This window comes from Corapipo altera, unplaced genomic scaffold (assembly GCF_003945725.1).
Source record: "Corapipo altera isolate COAL_440 unplaced genomic scaffold, ASM394572v1 45, whole genome shotgun sequence".
Classification (NCBI taxonomy): Eukaryota; Metazoa; Chordata; class Aves; order Passeriformes; family Pipridae; genus Corapipo; species Corapipo altera.
In genome coordinates this window covers 3,483,811-3,503,769 of record NW_020884877.1, presented here as the reverse complement: position 1 = coordinate 3,503,769, position 19,959 = coordinate 3,483,811, and the positions used below count along the sequence as shown (strand labels likewise).

Sequence of the window (19,959 nt, the reverse complement as noted above, 5' to 3'; positions counted from 1 at the left end):
TGTCACGCAGAACAAATGACAATAAAGAATAAAACAGGGTGGGGAAGAAAGGCAGATTGTGGCCAAAAGTCAGCACCTTTGGGGTTCTGTATGTATTGAATTCTTGTTTAAATAACTTTACAAACTGAGTAAATAATGATCCATATCATACAAGCTGACATCAGAATACTCAGAGCCACTTCTGTACAGAGGAAAGAAAATCTACTCCATTCTGGGGGGCTCTGATGAATCAATGACAAGTTATTTCTCTCCCACTAGCTCCTTGCCTGACTTTGTGAAAAAGCAAAGATTCGAGAGGGACTCTCATCTCATTTCCATTTCACAGCAAAAACCATGTGTGGAAACTGGGGGGAGGGGAGGGTGTGAAAAAGGGTACATGGAGGAAAGTACATCTGTGGTGCAGTCAGAGATCATACAAATCCACCACTTAATTAATTATTGCTTCTTTGGTGTCTCTCCAGCCATTCCCTCAAATACATACTAAATTTCCCACACACTTGCAGGGAAAGTAGAACACTTGCCACTGGAACAGCCCAGCTCCTCTTTCTGAGTATTTAGCCCTGTCAACTGTGTTCTAATCCTAGATGCCTTATCTGTTTTCAGGTTATAATAATTTCTGATACTCTAGTCTGGAGCTACCAGTCTCTAATGTTTTCTGGTGAGAAATTCATTCTGTTAATATTCAATTTTGCATTTTCTGTTTTGAAGGTTGCTAATTAAATTGCCAGAGCTGAACTACCAGATCAGAGTGAAAGCAACTATTGACAAGTAAGAAACTTTTAAGACATTCTCTCTCTCTAGAGAGACAACAGTTTTTTTTCAATGGCTACCTTATCTGATTTAAATGTTGCTTTAAAAAGGAAAAGAAAAAAAAACAAAACAACAAAAAACCCCAAACCAAAACAAAGCAAAAAAAACCCAAACAGTTAAAAGATCAGAGTAACACTTTTTCTTTTTTCTTTTTCTTTTTTTTTTTTTTAATGAGGAAGATTTCTTTTTTTTTTAAAAAAGCTGCCAAGTCTAATTGATATTTTCAAATTAAGAGGCAAGGAGTCCATTTAAGATTTGTCTCAAGATTTAGATAAAGTTCATCAGTCTGATACAGCAGCATCACACAACAACTTAAAATCAAACTGTATTGCATTTATGGGATAGTTAGCTTTGAAACACTACTTATTTCCAAGCCTTCACCACCCACCATCCCCAGGCACAGGTACCAGCTACTCCCTTCTTCTGCCTGTTGTGCTTCTGCAAGCCCTTAAAAAACACCTTGACTGCACACGAAAGAAGGAAAACACTCCCAGTGAGGAAGGAGCAAGAGAGAAGCCAGGACTGTTTCTCTCAAAAGCCGTGTAGTGTCCAACAATAAATAGCAACATAAAATGTATAGATTCAAAAGTCTAACTGAACAGTATGAATATCAGTTCTTCAGTTTAAAAATTGAAGTTGTACTGGTAATACAAACTAACCATGACAAGGCAAAAATCTACCAATCAATCAAGATATGTTTCTCAGCATAAGTTATGGCTTACACATTTACTGATTCACAATCTCTTTCCTCCCCCCTTGCCCCTCTTCTATTTTAGGAACGTTTCAACTGTAAGGTAAGACAATAAAATATCATATTTCTTAAATTTTTCCCATATGGCAGTATTTGAATACAGAAGTGTAATGTCCTCCACAGCAATCGTAGATTTGTTCTGTGTGGAACACACGTAAAAGCAATGAACATGGATGAATCTGCAAATGGAAGCTTGTCTGTAGAATTTCGACATTTGGTAAGTTTGACTGCTCTTTTCCTGTTGTATATTTCTGGTAAAGAAATAAAAGATTCTTTGGAAACTATGGAGGGAGAACTGTGTTACTGTCAAGCCTACACTCATTTTCTTTCTGTTTACACAGAAAGTTTACTCCTAGAACCTCTTTATACCATTCCATACTTCATCCATTCGATAAAACAAGATATTTTCACAGAAATGACAAAGCAAATCCTAGTTAACACCAGAGAAGGGAAAGACTAATCATGCTGAATTACACAGCTTCTCAGAAATTGAGTTTGGTTAAAAAAAAAAACAAACCAAAACACCAAAACCAAACCAACAACAACAAAAGCTAAACCCAAAAACAAACCCAAATCAAAAAACCCAACACACAAAACAAACAAACAAGAAACCCAAACCACACCACCATTGTCTAGGGGAAATGGAATCGAATGCTTTAGATCTAGTGGAAATTAATGCCTGTTATGACTGTCTTTTGAGAGACTACAGTACTGCTTCTGTAACTTCTCTAACAGCCCAGGGAGTCCTACTTTTTGACTAGACTCCCTCACCTATGATGTTTCTGGGGCTTAACCACAGTGCCTCAGAGTAGTTTTGCAAAAAGAGATTGAGATGGATGGTCTTTAGTGCTTTTTTGTATTATACACTTCGCAAGCACCTTAATTAATGCTTTGTTACATTAACTTAGTTTCTGTAAAAAAATCTTGAAAAATATCCTAAGATTCCTCACTGAATAGAATTTTTGAGATGTAGTGTCAGAGCCCTCATTACAGTATATGTCAGAGCCTTCATTATCTTATTACACTAAGAGCATCCTGGTTACAAATTATTTTCTTTATATGTACTTCTGTCTATAATTTCTCTGACACATAAATATTATTTTGTTTTATACAGCAACCCAAAGAAATGAAAACAAGTGCTGGAAGCAAAGGAAATGAGGTTTGTGCATTTATTTTACATGTTGGTTTTGACTACTCTCACAAGTATTTCAGATATGATTTTATTAAAATCAAAGAGTTGTTAGATTTTGAAATATATTCTATTCTTACAGTAAATACAGGACCCAATTATTATATGCTAGTATAAGTACAATGAGAACGGTTCAGAACAACTCATAGAAATTTTCATTATATGCCTTAAATCTGTATATTTAAAAAGTTACAATACAAGGTAATAAGTAATAATCCAAATGTATGCATTCCTCTCTAAGGTCACCTTTTTGGTCATTTACATTTTGAAAAAGAATCCCAAACTTTTAAAGCTTTTTGTTGAAATAATTTTTCCTATAGGGAATGGTTCTTTAAATAGACGATCCGTTGGCCAAGTTCACAGCTAAAGTAAAGGTGTAATTATTTTTGCATCAAAGGAGTTTGCTTGCCTCAGCCAGGACCAAAAGCATGCTTAGTTTACAAGCACTCGTCCCAATCCGGTTGTAGGTTCCCCTCTCGTGGTGACACCGTATATAGCACGTCAGCCCTAACAAAAGGTATCACAAGTGCTTGTTCACTAGCAGAGTAGCTTAAAATCCTTACATCCTTGCCTCGTGGAGAACGGAAGCCACAAATATTAACCTCAGCACTAAGCCTAGCCCAGGACACCGTGCCCCTGCATCCACCTGTAGCACAGAGCCCTCCTTCCATGCCTGTGCTACTCTCCAGCATCCCTCACGTGGAGACTACCACCCTCTGCTTCTTCCCCTGCCCAGCTTCTCACCCCTTCCCCTTCCTCACCACCTTCACAGCTCTATCCTACGTCCTTCTTTTCAGCTCTGGCTTCTTACAAACGTGATTCCCCTGAGTGCCCCAGGTGTCATAGACAAAGGCAGAATCTCAGGCAAGAAAGTTACTGCCTTCATCCACTCACCTTCTGCATTTTTGGCAGGGGAGAAGGCAGGATGTCCTCATCGAGCCACTGGAGGCAGTAGGCAGGGTGAGGAAAGGCAGGAATACGCACAAACTCTAGAGTGGCCATGGACCATCACTGTAAATTTGGCACGGCTATTTAACAGCAAATATCTGCAGATATATCTGTGACTGAAGCAAGAGTCAGAAGCTTGCAGCCAATGAGTCAGTCTCTGCCAATGCTACCGGAACAATTACTGTCTCCCAAGGCAATTAAAGTCATCAGATGCTTCTATGAATGCTGGCTATAAAGCTAAATAACCTTCACTGGTGTAATGCATTTCCACATCAGCATAACTGTTGGTCAAGTTGTTAAGAAAAAAAAAAACCTCACTCATATCACAGCCTAAATAGCTGTAGTTATACAAGCAGAACAGTTACTTAAATCAGTCTTTAAGTACAAAGCAAAGGTGTGACCAGCATGGAGAATTTCACCAAAACCTAAAGCAGAAGATACTTGTGCCCGTTTCACTCAGTGTTTCCGAACGGAGAACTCACAACCAGATTAGCAAGACTGAAACTCAAGGTTTGCCTCCCAATTACTTTGCAATTTACAAAGTCATTTGCATCAAGACAAGCAAAGGCAAAAATGTAGGTTAAAAAATGTTGGTGCTCTACTTTTGGTAGCATTTTCCTCTCACCTCAACACATTGTGCCTTTAAAACTATATGAAGCATAGGGCTGTGGAGAATTAGGACAGCTGAGCTATGACCTGGTTCACTGTTGATTTCCCCAAACAGAGCTTCTCCTTTGTCAAGTCAGTCTGTGGAGTGATTATTACATGAACATGGTTGGCCTGTACATGAACAAGGGTTGGGTTTTTTTTACTAACAGCAACTATAACAATTTTAAGACTTGGTTTGTTATAGGAATGAGTACACCAGAAGTGTATATAACTTACCTCATTAAAAATTTTTTTTAAAAGTGTAAGTTCTCTAATTTAGATTTGTCCTTTCATGTAGATTTACCTTTTTGCAGAGATGATTTTTCCAGGAGAAAACTTTAAGTTTCTGCAAAATTGTAATAGGGTCGGGGGGAGGTGTAGGGGAAGAAGTGGAGTTTCACCAACCCTTTTCGACTTTGTGTCAGCAATACAGGTTGAGCTGGATTGATTCTACCTGTATTAAAACATCTGAGCTCATTTGATGGATGAGTGTTCCATGTAAAAGCCTTCAGCTCTAAGCTGGATTTTCCCTCTACAAGGCAGATTCATTATTCAGATGCCTAAGGATCTCCTGTGGTCTCAATCCCTCATTTATTCAGTATCTTTTCTTGCAGTGGCCTGCACATGTCCTGGAGGAGATGCTCCATAGGAAAGATAAGGCCACGAGGCACTCTGCCAAGGAATAGTTCTATTTTACATTGACTGAAAGCAGAGTATTTCAGTAAATGGAAGCATTTTGATTTGCAATTTCTTATTTCTTTTTTTTTTTTTAAAGAAAACTCTGACAAAACAAACATGTGATGGGAAGAGAAAGAAAAACAACAAAGAAAAGAGGAAAAGGACAAAAATATTTTTATACTTTGAGTTCTGGGGATGGAAATGTATTTCAAAAGATGTTTCCTAAGGGGCAGAGATTTGCATCTTTACAGAGCTATGCCAGTTTGTAATCAAAACAAATGCCTGTACTACAAACTTTAATCAACAAAGACACAGATTTTTTTTTCCTGTCCAAGGAAGGCTTGGGTTTTTAATACCAGATTTACTTAGGATTAATGATTTAGACCTCTACTCCTTCAACCAGTATCATCGAAGTACACACAAGAAACCTGTGTTCTCGAATGAAGGCCTACTTGTCATTAAAGATGTGGTTTTTTGTTTTGTTTCCAGTTTGTTTCTCCTTGAAGTTTAATATCTCTGTTTCAAGTAGAATTGTCAATCAGTAAAGAAACTTTAGGAAAAGGAAAGCTGGAGACAATCTCTGTCAGACACACAAAATTATCTTTTAACTTTTCGTGTGTAAATCTGTGGTTAAAAACACCATTTTAGAAAAAGTTAAAAGTGTAAAGGTATTGCTTTAACAATATTAAGGGGGTTTTTTTTAGAATCATTAGAAAAAAAACCCTCAGACTTCTGGCCTAATTTAATGTCAGAGTTAAACAAAACAATTATTTCCTTCACTTCCTTCTTTTCCTGTTCTGCTGATATCTTTGATATGTGTTTTCTTTCCAAGGGTAATCTCAGCAATTGGATCACTAAAACAGTGTTAAATGCCAACTGTGTACTCATGGTTCTATAACCTCCTTACTCCCTCAGGGCCCTCACATGGTGACCGAGGAACTGCACTCCATCAGCTTTGAAACACAGGTCTGCCTGTACGGATTGACTATAAATTTGGAAGTGAGTATTCTAGACAGATTTTCTGCGGCAAGAATAAAAGGCATTTTATTATTATTATTGTAGAAGAACAACCACGCTGGGCCATAGCACAGGTCTGTCTGTTCTAGATCTATCTCCAGCAGTAACCACAGGCTGGAAAAGATGTGTAAGCTTTGGGAAGGAAGAGGGGGCTAAAAAAAAATCAAAGCACAACACAGCATTAACACTTTTCTCAGCATCATTTACATACTGCATTCATTCTATCCCCCAGACCAGCTCTTTGCCTGTGGTGATGATTTCCAATGTCAGCCAACTGCCCAACGCATGGGCTTCTATTATTTGGTACAATCTGTCAACCAATGATCCTCAGGTAGGTCTTCAGTATTTAAGTACTGACTTTCTGCCTTTTCACAGTTGTATTATTTGGTTACTAAATACATTAATTATAAAAAAAAATATATATTTTCCTCTTAAACTGGCCTTATTTTCTTCACATACACTGTTATCAACCTGACACTTTAATGCTGTTCTCTTTATCTTTTTTTCCCCGCTTAGATATAAAGCCAAACGCACCCTTAGCTTTCCTTTTTGTACGCTAAAGTAGTAGTTCTTAAACTAAGGAAAGGTGACAGCCCTTCTCCACAACTTCTCTAAGTTTGAATTTATCTCTTTTGGGTGCAGATGATCAAAACCAGACCTGTTAAAAATAATTCTACTAGTACAATTCAAAACCATCAAAGTAAGCATAAGGGTGGGTCCGTAATGTACTGAAGTGCTGCTTTCCCTCATGCATTTTATAGGGTTTGTTATTTCTGTGGAGAAGATTATAAATGTTAAGTAGCAACTTCTAGTGGCTGTAACCCTGAGCAAAAGCAGAATCATTCTTTCTTTCTCAGTCTCCATCTGTCTCAGCATATATTTTAGATTCAGTCACTGTACTTGCAGATTGTAGAATACTGCTGTCAATAGCTCTGAGGCTTTCAGTCAGGGATTAGTGGCACTCACACAGATGTTTGGAGGAGGGAAAGGGTCAGACAGTTTACCATGGAGAGGGCCTGAGAATGATGGCAGGCTGGACTGCATTATCACTCTCTGATATTGCAGAGAGTTTTTGCACAGTCTTCAGTGTGTTCATTAAGCGCACAGTCCAGAAACCAAATGAAAAACTAAGATAAGCCAGATGATTCAATAACATCTCTCTATATCAGTATGTAACAGTTGAAGGTTTCCGTGTACCAAACATTAAAATATAGTGAGAACATCTAGATCTTTTGACAGGACTTAAGAATATTTTCATTGTCCTTACACATGACACTACCAGAAGCACAGCAAGGTATTTTATCATCGAAGATGCACACAAGGACTCTCGCCCTACAGCTCTGCTCAGGCACCTGAGTGGATTTTGCTGGAAGGCTGCGGGTGGGAGAGCCCTCACATATTTGCCTCGATGTTTCCCACACAGACAGAGCTCACTTTTAACACTTCCAGATTCTGCTGAAGTACCTGCAGCCTCCTTTTATAGCCTGCAATGTATTTCGTGGTTGCTAACTGTCTAAACAAAGCACTGATTCTGTTGCAGAATTTGTCTTTCTTCAACAACCCCCCTGCTGCCACTTTAAGCCAGCTCTTAGAAGTACTGAGCTGGCAATTTTCATCATACGTCGGTCGTGGACTCAATTCTGAACAGCTCAACATGCTGGCAGAGAAACTTATGGGTAAGTGTGTAGAAATACACAGATTTCGTTTGCCTTTTGGCTCTTATATTTGATAGTTACAGGTAATGACTTTAAGCTCTTGTTATGGTTTAACCCCAGCTGGCAACTAAGCCCCACACAGCCACTTACTCACTCACCCACAGTGGGATGGGGAGAGAACTGAAAGAGTGAGAAAACTCAAGGGTCAAGGTAAGATAGTTTAACAGGTAAAGCAAAAGCCACATGTGAATGTAAGGCAAAACAAGGAATTAATTCACTACTTCCCATCAGCAGGCAGGTGTTCAATTTGGAAATCAGGGCTGGATCGATCTCACATAACAGTCACTTGGGAAGACAGATGCCATCACCCCAAGCATCCCCTCCTTTCTCCTTCTTCTCCCCTAGTTTACTTGCTGAGCATGTCACCATATCGTGCAGAATATTCTTTTTGACCAGTTAGGATCAGCTGTGTTCTCTCCCCACTTCTTGGCACTCCCAGCCTACTCACTGGTGGGGCGAGAAGCAGAAAAGGCCTTGGTTCTGTTTAAGCGCTGCTCAGCAAGAACTAAAACATCCCTGTACAACCAACACTGTTTCCAGCATAAATCCAAACCACACTAGCTACTGTGAAGAAAATGAACTCTACCCCAGCCAAAACCAGCATGGCATGACCTCCAGTTCCAGAGCTGATGTCAAAAATGTCACAGCAACATTTTTCTTCTTTAAAGAAAGGAGGTGTCAGCTTATTCTTATGACCAAGTAATTCAACTTTTGAACTTCCAGGCTGTTAAAAGGGCATCAAAGTCACACTGAACTGTGATGTTATTTTGCAATAGATAATTACTTGGTAAGGAAGCATCTGAAATCAAAAGGAAGTATATTTTTGCTTGCTTATGAGGTTTGGTTTGGTTTTTGTTTCATTTTAAGTATCTGGCCCTGTGGGTCTGTTTACATCTGGGACCCATCCTTCACTGGTGTCAGCACAGCAAAGAGACCCTGTAACCTCAGCAAGATGAACTATTGAATACCCTGTTCCAGCTGTCCCACAGAGGGAACAGGCCTGAGGGAAAGCTGAGAAACAATGTTCAGGCTAAAAACTGAAAATGAGCATGTAGTGTTGCAGACACCAAGTCCCAGAGCATTTTAGGCAAATATTCCCTAAACTACTATTATCAGCTGCTTCAAAAGGATGCACTAAAACTGTCCCCTAGCATGCCCCTCTCCAAGTCTGGATGTACAGTACTTCCCACACACCCCACCCAGTTATCGAGCTATATCTATTTCAAAACTTCACAAAGAATACATGCACCATTTGTCCTTTTTTTGTTTTGTTTTGTTTTTTTTCTTTCAGGACAACAAGTCAGTTACAATGATTATCAACTATCCTGGGCAAAGTTCTGCAAGGTACAGTTCCAAAAGTAAAACTGGACTCTCATTTCTCTTAACCCTCACACACGTGCCTGACTCTGTTTCCCTGATGTTACTGGCAAGATTACCACTTGCCATACCTTGGACTTGCTCAGCACAATCACATCCCTTGTAAAAATTTAACTAGGAAAACAACAATTCCAGAAGTTTAAAGCTTGGGATAGGAGATCTACTTAGTTATATTGCTACAGATATCAGAAACTGCCATTACAGTGTGCCCTATACATTTCTGTAAATCATCAATAGATTGTGTTATCAAAGCATGCAATACGTCTTTCATAAAGCACAAGTAATGTTTTTTTTATATGCTCAGTTGTGACCTAAATTATTTGAAGACAGTCAATATATGCAATAACTTTGATGAGGAATTTACTGCTAAAGAAGGATAAACCCATTTTATTCATGTTAATTACATTATTTAAACAAACATAGAACACTGAAAGAATTTCAACTTTCTCATAGTCATTTCACTGAAAAATGTCATTTCTAACCAGGAAGAAACAACAAATGTGATTTTTTTTTCACTGAAAAATGAGATGCTTCCAGCACATATTAAAAATCTGTTGGTTTTATGTCAGGCTGACAGAGAGATGTTATTCAAAACCGCAGTTGAAATTGTCATTCTGACTTGAACAAACCAGCTTATTCTTGAGAAACTGAGATAGCTATGTCACACAGATGTCAGGTAACAACACCCTCACAATTTTCTTCTTGTGTGTGTCTGTTTTGTTTGTGTTTTGTGGTTGTTTTTGAACCCTTAGGAACATCTGCCTGGAAAGTCTTTTACCTTTTGGGTTTGGCTCGAAGCCATTTTGGACTTAATTAAAAAACACATTCTTCCTCTTTGGATTGATGGGTGAGCAACAAGGAAACTGCTGTATATTTATTGATCTCTCTCCGTTTTGTCCTTTACTAATATCAGTCTTAGCTGTGCAGAAGAGAGTTTGCAATGAGTTTAACACTTCTGTCTCCCTTCTCCTATTTATACCTTCTGACAAGTTTTGCCAAAGAGGAACAACACTGAATTTCTTAGAAACACAGGTTTAAATCTATTATTCCGTTCTTTCTATACAGTCAAGTACTGTGGATAGATTTCAACAGGCTTCATAGTACTTTGAGCTCAATGTCATACTCCACATGTAAATCACATGAAGCTTTGGTCATAGTCTCAAGGCCTTATAAAGCTTTTATAATCAGGTTTTGGACACCTATATAAAGTCTGGCCAGATCAAGGCTGGCTAGAGTCCTAGGCAACCTAGTCTGGTGAAAGGTATCCCTGTCCATGGCACAGGGGTTGGAACTACATGATCTTTAAGGTCCCTTCCAACCTCAGCCCTTCTATGATTCTATGCATCACACAGATCAAAGTCTGTATTTTTTCCAAAAGTAAACCCATGATTCCCTGTTACACTACAGGTACATTATGGGATTTGTAAGCAAAGAGAAGGAACGAATTCTGCTCAAAGACAAGACACCAGGAACATTTTTATTAAGGTTTAGTGAGAGCAATCTGGGTGGAATTACCTTTACTTGGGTGGATCAACTAGAAAATGGTAAGTATAATTAAGAAAAAGGGAAAAAAATCCACAACCAAAAAAAAACAATCCCAGAAGACCAAACCAAAACTAACTCAAACTCTGCAATATACCTGTAATACAGAAATTAAGTTTTTTTCTGGTTTGAAAGTAAAATTCTTGTGTATTATGTCTAAGTATGGTTTTGGGCATGATAAAAGCATCATGTTTTCTCAAACACAAACCAAAACTCTGACAGTCTACCCCTCGGTTCTTTATATTAACTAAGCTCTTTACTGCAGGCTTTAAATTTGTTCCCTCCCGTGCAGAAATTAAATATTGGAAGACACTGACATTGGTAAGAATACGTAAAACCAATGCAAGTGTAATCTTCAAAAGAAAGGCAAAAATCTGTTCCAACTGCAGACGTTGATCTATTAATTATCAGCGGTTACGGTGCCTTTGTGTTTTTACAGGAGATGTAACATTTCATTCCGTGGAACCCTACAACAAAGGTCGCTTATCTGCCCTGCCTTTTGCCGACATACTGCGCGATTACAAAGTTATTATGGCAGACAACGTTCCTGAAAACCCCCTGAAGTATCTGTATCCAGATATTCCCAAAGATAAGGCCTTTGGCAAACACTACAGCTGTCAGCCAAATGAAGGTTGGGCTCCACTTCTCTATTTACCCCTTCCTGCAAAGCAGCTGCAAAGTCAAGAGGCAATTTGAGCAATGTGGGGAGAAGAGGAAGAGAACAAATTAAGATGCCTCATTTAATAGTCACTTCAAGACAACTGTTTTAACATGTGTCTATCATTTAGACAGCTTCATTTTGCAAATATGTGCCTGGTCTTCGAGGTTACAGAAGAGGTGATGACAACAATATTTAAAAGAAGCTAAAAAACAGATCTTAGGGTAGATAGAGACAAAAAATAGGGTTTTTTTTCTGATGCATTATAAAATTCATTGCTCAGGTGTTCAAAGGAGAGGAAATTGAAAAGTCATTCTGCTTACTGTCTTCACAGTTGTGTTATACTGTGTCATACTCTCTCTTTAATTTCAAGAAAATTCAGTATATTCCAAACAGCTTGGAAGAGCAACTTTAGCCCATTTCATTCAGCAGAACTATACAACAAAGGTCACTTATTTGCACTGCCTTTTGCAGATATACTGCACAATTACAAAGTTATTATGGCAGACAACATTCCTGAAAACCCCTGGCAACTGCACTGGAAAATGCAAAAAGGCTAGACAAGAATGCTTCAAATACATTTTGGCCCATGCTCTTTCTTTATCCAAGTTACAAGTCAGCTAATTCTTAGATCAAAATCATTATCTCTCAAAAAATCCCTCAAACCCATAATTTTTTAATAGATAATACACATTCTTCTGGACTTTCAGTATCAAAGGTTACAATTCCATTTGAACTCAAATTCCTACACAACTCAAAAATATTTGGAGGCTACAATTTTTTCCCCCTTCATTTTAATTCAGTGGACTTTGCCTAATACTCCAATCCTCTAAAATTTTATGTATATGCTTAATTACATGCAAAAGACATTGTTGAAGATGTATCTGTAGAGATAGAGCTCCACACAAGCATTTGCAGAATCAAAATCTAGAGGCTCAGAGTAAGAACCTTACAGAATTATTGTACATTTGCTTTTGAAGGCCTAACGAGATCTTTCATCAGTTGTGGTATCACATTCTGAGATGGCAATTCATATCAAGGTAGCACAGACAATTATGTGACTAAGACCTGAAGTCAAGGACTAATCTCAGGAATTCCCCTCACTTTAATGGCTGTTTATTTATGCAGAAGCAGGGACTTTTCAATTTATTATGGTCTACAGCCCTTAAGGCAAATAATCAATTTCAAATAAATAATAAAATTACAAGGTAATATTTAACTTCTCTAATATTTATTTTAGTCTCAAAGCCCTCAGATGGAGGAGTCAAAGGTTATGTTCCTTCTGTATTTATCCCAGTCTCCAAAATGTAAGTATCCTTACATATGTATTATACTTCAACTGCTACTTTTATTTAGTTTACATCCCATTTCAGAGTTTTCCCCTCCTCCCTTCCCCAAACTATTTGAGAATAGTTTGGCATAGAAATACATGGTGTGTTTTTATTTGGCCAAGGACTGCTAAACACAAGAAAGGGAAGAAAAGAACTTCACCTGTACAGTGCTTTTCCCATTTATGCAACAAAACATCTCTAAAAATTGAATACAGATTTTATGGTACTCTGATCTACTTATCTTTCACTGTCTCCTTTTTCTCTCCAGCAGCTGATATTAGGGACAAGGGGGAAAAGGATAAACCTGACTCTATCTCCTACATTTTTAAGTGTATAGCAGGTTGTTGGCATATGCTTACAGAGCCACCAGCAAACCCAAGTACAGGCCTAACTAAGTGAAAAAACATTCACCATACTCCACTGATATGCATGAAGGGATTATTTATCTAAAATTATTTTTTTATATTTTGGTTTTGCTTGTTTGTCTTTTTTTATTTTTTAGTCTAAATGATTCTACAGAACCACATTCTCCATCAGATCTTCTCCCAATGTCCCCAAGCGTTTATGCTGTGCTGAGAGAACACCTGAGTCCCACAGCCATTGAAACTGCCGTAAGTTGCAAACTTTTCCATTCCTAAGTTAATAATAAGCAAACAGGATACGTAGAGCAGAGATGCTGGTTATAAAAAGGCTGCTTGTACAATGACAAAAGAATCACAGCTCTTTCATCACTTGCTGTATTACTCTGAAACAATGGTGCAGACGTTTCCTATTGTAAATGGTACGGGATACTGCAAATATCTTGGAAGCCCTGTGTTGCATGGAACTGCCTGACACGCTGGCCAATGAACCCTGAATGTCATAGCACAAAGATCCCAGAGTTCTTGCACGAACAAAGACTTTGCAATAACAAATACATGACAGTTGTATTAATTCTGTAAATAGCAAAAAGGCCTGGGCTTGCTCAGAGGAGCTGCACAAGGAACATAAAAATTTTCAGTTCAGAAAACTTGTGTAAGTTTTTCAAGCCACATGTTTTTAAATGGGGTACCAAGGTGCAAAATTAAAAGCAAATAAAACTAATATTAACTAAGTATATAGAAAGATTGGGAAAATACTCTATGAACATCATATTAAAAAAAAAATTCCTCCTTTACTTATTGACTAGAAATTTTGTTCTCAATCATCATGGCTTAGAGTCCTTAGAGCACTGATGTATACCCAGCTGGGGATTTGCCCAGCAGACTTCTCTCAGGAAACACAGCAGTGGTTTGGGTTTTAGCAGCTTTAAAAGAAAATTTCCTTTTTTAATACTAGCTCTTAGTTTTCTGAATGCTCGATGATTTATGATCTTAAAATAGTTATGTATTTAAAAGCCTGCTAACTCCCTGTCAAATGTACCTCTGTAAAACACTCCTCCTCACCCACAAACAGAACAAAACTAAACCAGAATCATGACTGTTGATGACTGGAAGCACAGTTAAGCTTTATATACAAATAGATGAGTTCTTTAATATACATCAAGTTGATGATCTGTTCAAGAGCAAAATATCTTCTTTTTCTTCTTCACTTTTTTCTCTGATAGCACTTGTGACAAACTAGTTCCTCAGCTGAAAAGGAAACAACCAGCCTGAACTAAAATTCCCGATCCAAGACCTGTCCTCACTCATTTCTGTGTTGGCTTATACATATGAATACAGTTCTGACCTTCTAAAACTGCACTCATGAACTATGTATGACTTTGTGTTTCCCAGAGTTTTGGCAGCATAAAATATTTGGCTTCACTTTCGTTTAACGTCGTCCTCCAAATGTTTGGTTTCTTCTAGCATGCACAGTAAACCTCAAAACAGCTCTGTTCAGAGCTTCAAAACAATGACCATTGCCATCTTTTAGAGTCTTCACCGAACAAAAAGAATGTGTTTGGTGGCAAACTGGAAGAGTTAAATACAGTCATGTTGTGGTTTTTAGAAGTACTAAGACAAGTGGTTCAGTACTGCTAGACAGCAGGTGATATTTCTGTAAGATCTTACTAGAAATGTTTTCAAATTCTGCCAGAAATTGAATGAGAAAAATAGTTTTAGAAGATTTTTAAAGAATTCCTTCCTTTTTCCATTCTATTTACCTTGCTAAAAAGAAACAAGAAAAATATGGAGGTTTTTTTTCCTTTATCACCCCAAATTCACGCCAATCTACCCTGGTGAAGAGCTGGCTAAGTACAGTAAGCATGCAATCTGAATTATTAAAGCAATACTTTTCCTCCAATGCCAATAAAAAACACTGTGTGAGATACAGAAAACAAGAGTGAAATCTGCAGCAGGACAAAATATCCTACAACTCAGTAAGATATACTTTCTGCAGCCTTGCTGCATTCCCTTCTATTTCCCCCTCTCCAGATTCCCTGACCCATCAGGAAAAAAAGACTCCAGGAAGAGCCCTGCTACACATATCCATAGGCTACAAGAACCACAAAAGTTCATATAAAAAATAAATAAGTTTATTGCCACTGTTTTCCATGCAGTGTTTTCTAATGAGTGTTCCTATATTCTGTGAAGAACTAGAAACAGGATCCTCAGATTCTCATCAGTTTGTATTACATTGTCAAAGTGACACTGCAGTTACCTTGAGCCAGAGACAGTTTTATCTGCAGTTACTCTTGAATGAACAGCTGCAAGTGCCATGAGATTAATCTTTTCCTTCTTTTCTTCTAGCTGAGTTCTCCTTACTCAACTGACTGAAGTTCACATACTGGAAAAATTAGTAATCATGTGAATACTGGATGGGTTAAAGATGCCTTAATTTTTTTACAATCATCTTTGTAAATCAGCTTTTCCTGGAAACCATTATGTTATTCTTAGGCTTCTTTCTGTTATCAATCAACATGTAAACAAGAAATTTTCTCCCTAGGGATTCAAATAGCTTTCTGCAAGTCAGATTTGCTGTTCTCAGTGATAAAAAGGCCAAATCCTTTCTCGTTTGGAAGTCATTTGACTGCAGTGAGGTCCCAGCAGAGATAAATTTTACTTGCAGAATTAACTAACATTCTTAGAATTGCTGTAAATATGAGAATATAAGAACAAAATGTTTTGCTTCTGAAAACAGCACAGAAAGATAACTAAAGACATTAATGTGTTTGAAAAAATTAGGATTTATTATGTTAAATACTTATTGTTTAATCGTAATCTTGCACACCACTGGTTTAGATTCTATTTCAAAGCAAAGATTCTCATTCCCCTGAGTTCGAATGTCCCAGAGGTGTCTGGGACATTTTTCTCCAAAGAAGAAGTACCTTCAGCATAGATTTTTATCTGACACCACAGCAAAAGTTGTGAAAGACAGGTAAGCGTGGCTGGGAAGAGAAGGGAGTTCTGTAAAGGAAGCAGACACAAAATTTGTGGTGTCAAAAAGGCTGCCTCCGATTTGCCACTGGAAGACAGAGTTAGTAAAACTTTCTCCCTCACAAAATAGTTGCAGGAGTAAATCTGTTTGGGCAAGGAGCACTCAGATACTACAGCACGTACTATCAGAAAGCCTAGAAATAAGAAAATCCTGACCAGCTGCAGTCTGGATACTAACTGATAAATGCCAACTGGGAAGCACAGTTTTAAAAACTGAGGAGCTGCAGCATTTGGCAACCACTGGGAAAATTGTGCTGCATGGCAGATTATTACATGTCTGTCAGAGGCTCATTTAATAAACAGAATAGCTAGCTTGGTCTTGTCGGCTTTTTTTGCTCTCAGTATTCTCCCTAAAACCTGTGTTAATAGAATAATAAAGAAGCAATTCCAAGGACACATATACTGGCTCAATCAAGCTTTAAGTCTTATCCACAGAATACATGGTTAATGCGTGCAAAGTTCTCACAATACAAACCCTCGAATGTTTGCACCTTACTGTTTTCCTGAGCAGGTACAAATTAGACATCTGAGATGAAAACATAACCTCCTTGAATCAGTAAGACATGCACTTTACTTTCATTTCTCCTTTTTTACTCACTCCTTTCACCCATACCATTTATGTTAGTTGAAAGCAAGTGAACGGAAACAGAGTAATGAGCTATTTCTGTGATACAGGGGAATAGATTTAAAAAAACCCAAACACATCTCTGTTCATTGACCTGAGTGATTTAAAGTGAGCTGCACATAAGTCATTTTCTCTCAGAAAGCATAATGTATAAATAATTTTACAAAACAACAAGAGCAATTCTGTATATAGTTTGGTAACATCTGTAACTTATATAACCAGCATGAATAAAAACAGATTTTGGCTTAAAGTTGCATACCTGGACCTCTGTGGAATTTTTTTCAAGGCACACAGAAACAGTCTTGCTGCCTTTTTGTAGATCTCAAGTCTGGACTACAAGCAGTAACACAGGCTGCTAGAGCAGCAAACATAACTTCACCTAGCATCAGCTACTGCATGCCTTTTCATTCTAAGCTCTTCTCACAATCTTAATATAAACTAAATGGGGGATGCCCTATATTTTTGACCTCATGAGAAGTACTGTAAAAAGGGACCAGACATGACACGTGAGGCAGTCTTCTCTCCCCTTCCTCCCTGCTCCCCAAGCAATGCAACCCTTCAAGACTCTCAGCTATTAACTTTAGCATGATATAATTGGTATTACTGAACAGCATTGTGGATCCGGTTTGCTCATTACAGTTTCTACTATTGCTTTAAAACAGATTTTGCAAGGGGTAGGTTTAACATGTCATTGAAAGGCATGTGACTTTAAATCATTTTACTGCTTTAAAAGAAACTGGAGTAGTTTACTGTAAGATAAATATATATAGCCCAAGTCTCCTTCTGTTAAAAAAGTGAGTATTTTATCCTTGTGCCACTACAAGTAAGAATAGGGTTCTCTAGTAAAATGATGGGGAAGGGAGCAAACTCACAAAGGGGTGTCTCAGACACTGCCAGAAGAAACAAAACATCCACTTTTAAGTACTTTTACTAACTGTGCTTACGCTTCCGCTGTGTATTGCATCAGCAAATTAAAAAATATCATGGCTGTTGTGTGTTTTGTGTCTTGATGCATCACTTTGACGATACTAATTAAAAAAAAAAAAGGTGAAAACTGTCAGTTACCTTCTGCTACAGCTTTTATTTACAGCCGTGTTTACATATCCACTGCTCTATGGCATTTCACGCCCCAAAGTTTACCAAACAGACCTTCTCTTTCCTTGTTTCTTTCACGGAGTAACAGCTGCCCCCTCCATCTGAGGAAGGGGCGGGGACACAAAGGGCACCGAAACAGATCCGAGTACTCTGGAGACCCGCACCAAAGCCCGCACTTTATTATCCCGGTCTTCGCTGACACTTCACAAAGGAGACAAAACCCACCCAGACCGTGTGACCCAAAGCAGCAGCAGCGCCGCTATTCCTGTTCACTATTCCTGTTCGCTGTTCTATTCCTAGCGACTAGGACTTGAAAGAAAAGCGGGATGAAGGAATGGGAAGGGCGACAACGCTGAGCCGCCCGAAGCGGCATTCTCAGTGTCCTGGAGGGCGATGCGGGTCGCAGCGCACGGACCGACACCTGCGGCTGTGCATGCCCACATCCCCGGCCCTGGCTGCCCTTCCTTCCCCCAGCACGGCCCGTTTCGCTTTCGCTTTCCCCTTCCCCTCAGCCGGGGCCGCTCCAGCGGCTTTCCCAGAAATCACGTGGAGCGGCTGCTCCCTCAGGGGGCGCCCCGCCTCCCGCCGCCGCGCCTGCGCACTGCGGGCCGTGCGGGCGTCCCGAGGCGGCCGGAGCCGGCACGGCGGGCACTGCGGGCCGGGAGCTGGGAAGGGCTCCGGGAGCCGGACCGAGAGGTGAGGGGGGCTGCCTTCGGACGGGCGGTACCGGCGCCTCGGGGGACGGCGCGGCGAATGCCCGGTGCAGCTGGAGCTGTCGCTCCCTCAGACTGCCCCTGCCTTTGGCTCGACCACCGAGCTTTGCGCTTCGGTGTCTTTTCCTCCTGTGGCAGCGGGAACCGTCTCCTAGCGGTGTTCATTCCTGGTAGGGATACCCATCGGGGCATCACCCGCCTCCCGGGCGGCAGCGCTGCTCTTCCGTCACCGGTTGCATCTGCTCCCAACTCCTGCTCCCTTTTGGCTCCTTCTTGACAGCTGCTCCTGCGCGTCTCCAGACTCCGATCGCCGCCTGCTCGGGAGCCCCCAGGAGCGCTCCCTGTGCCCGGGTCGGTGCTCTCTCCCTGTTGCTGCTGTTCCTGCTGTGGCCGCGTCGCCGGGCAGCCTCTGCCCAACAGGTGCGGTACCCGCATGGTGCTCCCACCTGCGGGACTGAGCCGGGGCGGGGAGCGGGGGGAACACGGGGAGGGAGCGCTGTCCTTCCCCCCGGGAGCCGTGCGAGCTCCCGGCGGCAGCACGGGCTGCCCGCCGCCCTTTGCTCCCGAACTGCGCCGCGATCCCCCGGGAACGACAGGAAAGTAGGTAGAGAGTGGCCAGGAGGGAGCCCTGGGGTGCATTGGGAAGAGTGTGGCCGGCAGGTCGAGGGTGGTGATACTACCCCTTTACTCAGCCCTAAAGAGGCACATCTGGAGTGCTGTATCCGGTTCTGGGCTCCTCGGTACTAGAAAGGCAAGGAGATACTGGAGAGGGTCCAGCAGAAGCCACAAAGATGATGAAGGGTCTTACGAGGAGAGACTATGGGAGCTGAGCCTGTTCAATCTAGAGGAGGGAAGACTGAGAGGGGACCTCATTAATGCATACAGATATCTCAAAGTTGGTGCCAGACTCTTATCACTGTTGCCCAGTGACAGGACGAGAAGCAATGGCCATAATTCTAAGACAGAAGTTTCATCTCAACATGAGGAAGAACTTTACATTGAAGGTGGCAGAACAATGGAACAGCTGCCCAGGGAGGGTCTGGAATCTCCCTCTCTGGAGACATTCAAAACCCCCCTGGACACCTCCCTGTGTCACCTGCTCCAGGTTACCTTGCCTTGGTAGGGGGGGTTGGACTGGATGATCTCCAGAGGTCCCTTCCAACCCTAATAATTCTGTGATTCTCTGAGTCCAAGCTGAGCTGTGGAAGACACCCTCAAGCACGGCTGTTACGAGGCACACAGACCCACAGAGCTGCAAATACATCACCCATTTAGGGGCTTCCAACAGGGCTCCTTTTCTCCAAACACACCTGTGGTCTGTGATCATACTGCACTTCCCTTGAGTAAGGGCAGAATGACAAGAGGGGCTACCTGCCCTACACCTCCTCACTTGTCAGTTTGTCAGTGGCAGGCTGTGCCCTGTGCCCCACTGTGGGTGTCTCTGATGCCTTCTCTACAAACTTACCC

The 19,959-nt window shown here is 40.4% G+C and overlaps 2 protein-coding genes across 2 annotated transcripts in view; both read left to right on the top strand.

Moving 5' to 3' along the window:
- The window catches only part of STAT4 (signal transducer and activator of transcription 4), a 42,076-nt gene extending 25,136 nt beyond the window's left edge, over positions 1–16,940 (top strand). Inside the window, exons 11-24 of the mRNA XM_027637339.1 lie at positions 709–768; positions 1,587–1,604; positions 1,685–1,778; positions 2,676–2,720; positions 5,940–6,023; positions 6,274–6,372; positions 7,582–7,717; positions 9,048–9,100; positions 9,886–9,980; positions 10,541–10,677; positions 11,115–11,306; positions 12,574–12,640; positions 13,167–13,275; positions 15,373–16,940. Of these exons, the coding sequence (XP_027493140.1) occupies positions 709–768; positions 1,587–1,604; positions 1,685–1,778; positions 2,676–2,720; positions 5,940–6,023; positions 6,274–6,372; positions 7,582–7,717; positions 9,048–9,100; positions 9,886–9,980; positions 10,541–10,677; positions 11,115–11,306; positions 12,574–12,640; positions 13,167–13,275; positions 15,373–15,399 (1,216 nt within the window). The 3' untranslated portion in view covers positions 15,400–16,940. The remainder of the gene's footprint in view (positions 1–708; positions 769–1,586; positions 1,605–1,684; positions 1,779–2,675; positions 2,721–5,939; positions 6,024–6,273; positions 6,373–7,581; positions 7,718–9,047; positions 9,101–9,885; positions 9,981–10,540; positions 10,678–11,114; positions 11,307–12,573; positions 12,641–13,166; positions 13,276–15,372) is intronic.
- A 1,438-nt stretch (positions 16,941–18,378) lies between these two features.
- The window catches only part of STAT1 (signal transducer and activator of transcription 1), a 28,174-nt gene continuing 26,593 nt past the window's right edge, over positions 18,379–19,959 (top strand). The window contains exons 1-2 of the mRNA XM_027637235.1: positions 18,379–18,475; positions 18,667–18,912. The gene's annotated coding sequence lies outside the window, so the exon portion shown is untranslated. The remainder of the gene's footprint in view (positions 18,476–18,666; positions 18,913–19,959) is intronic.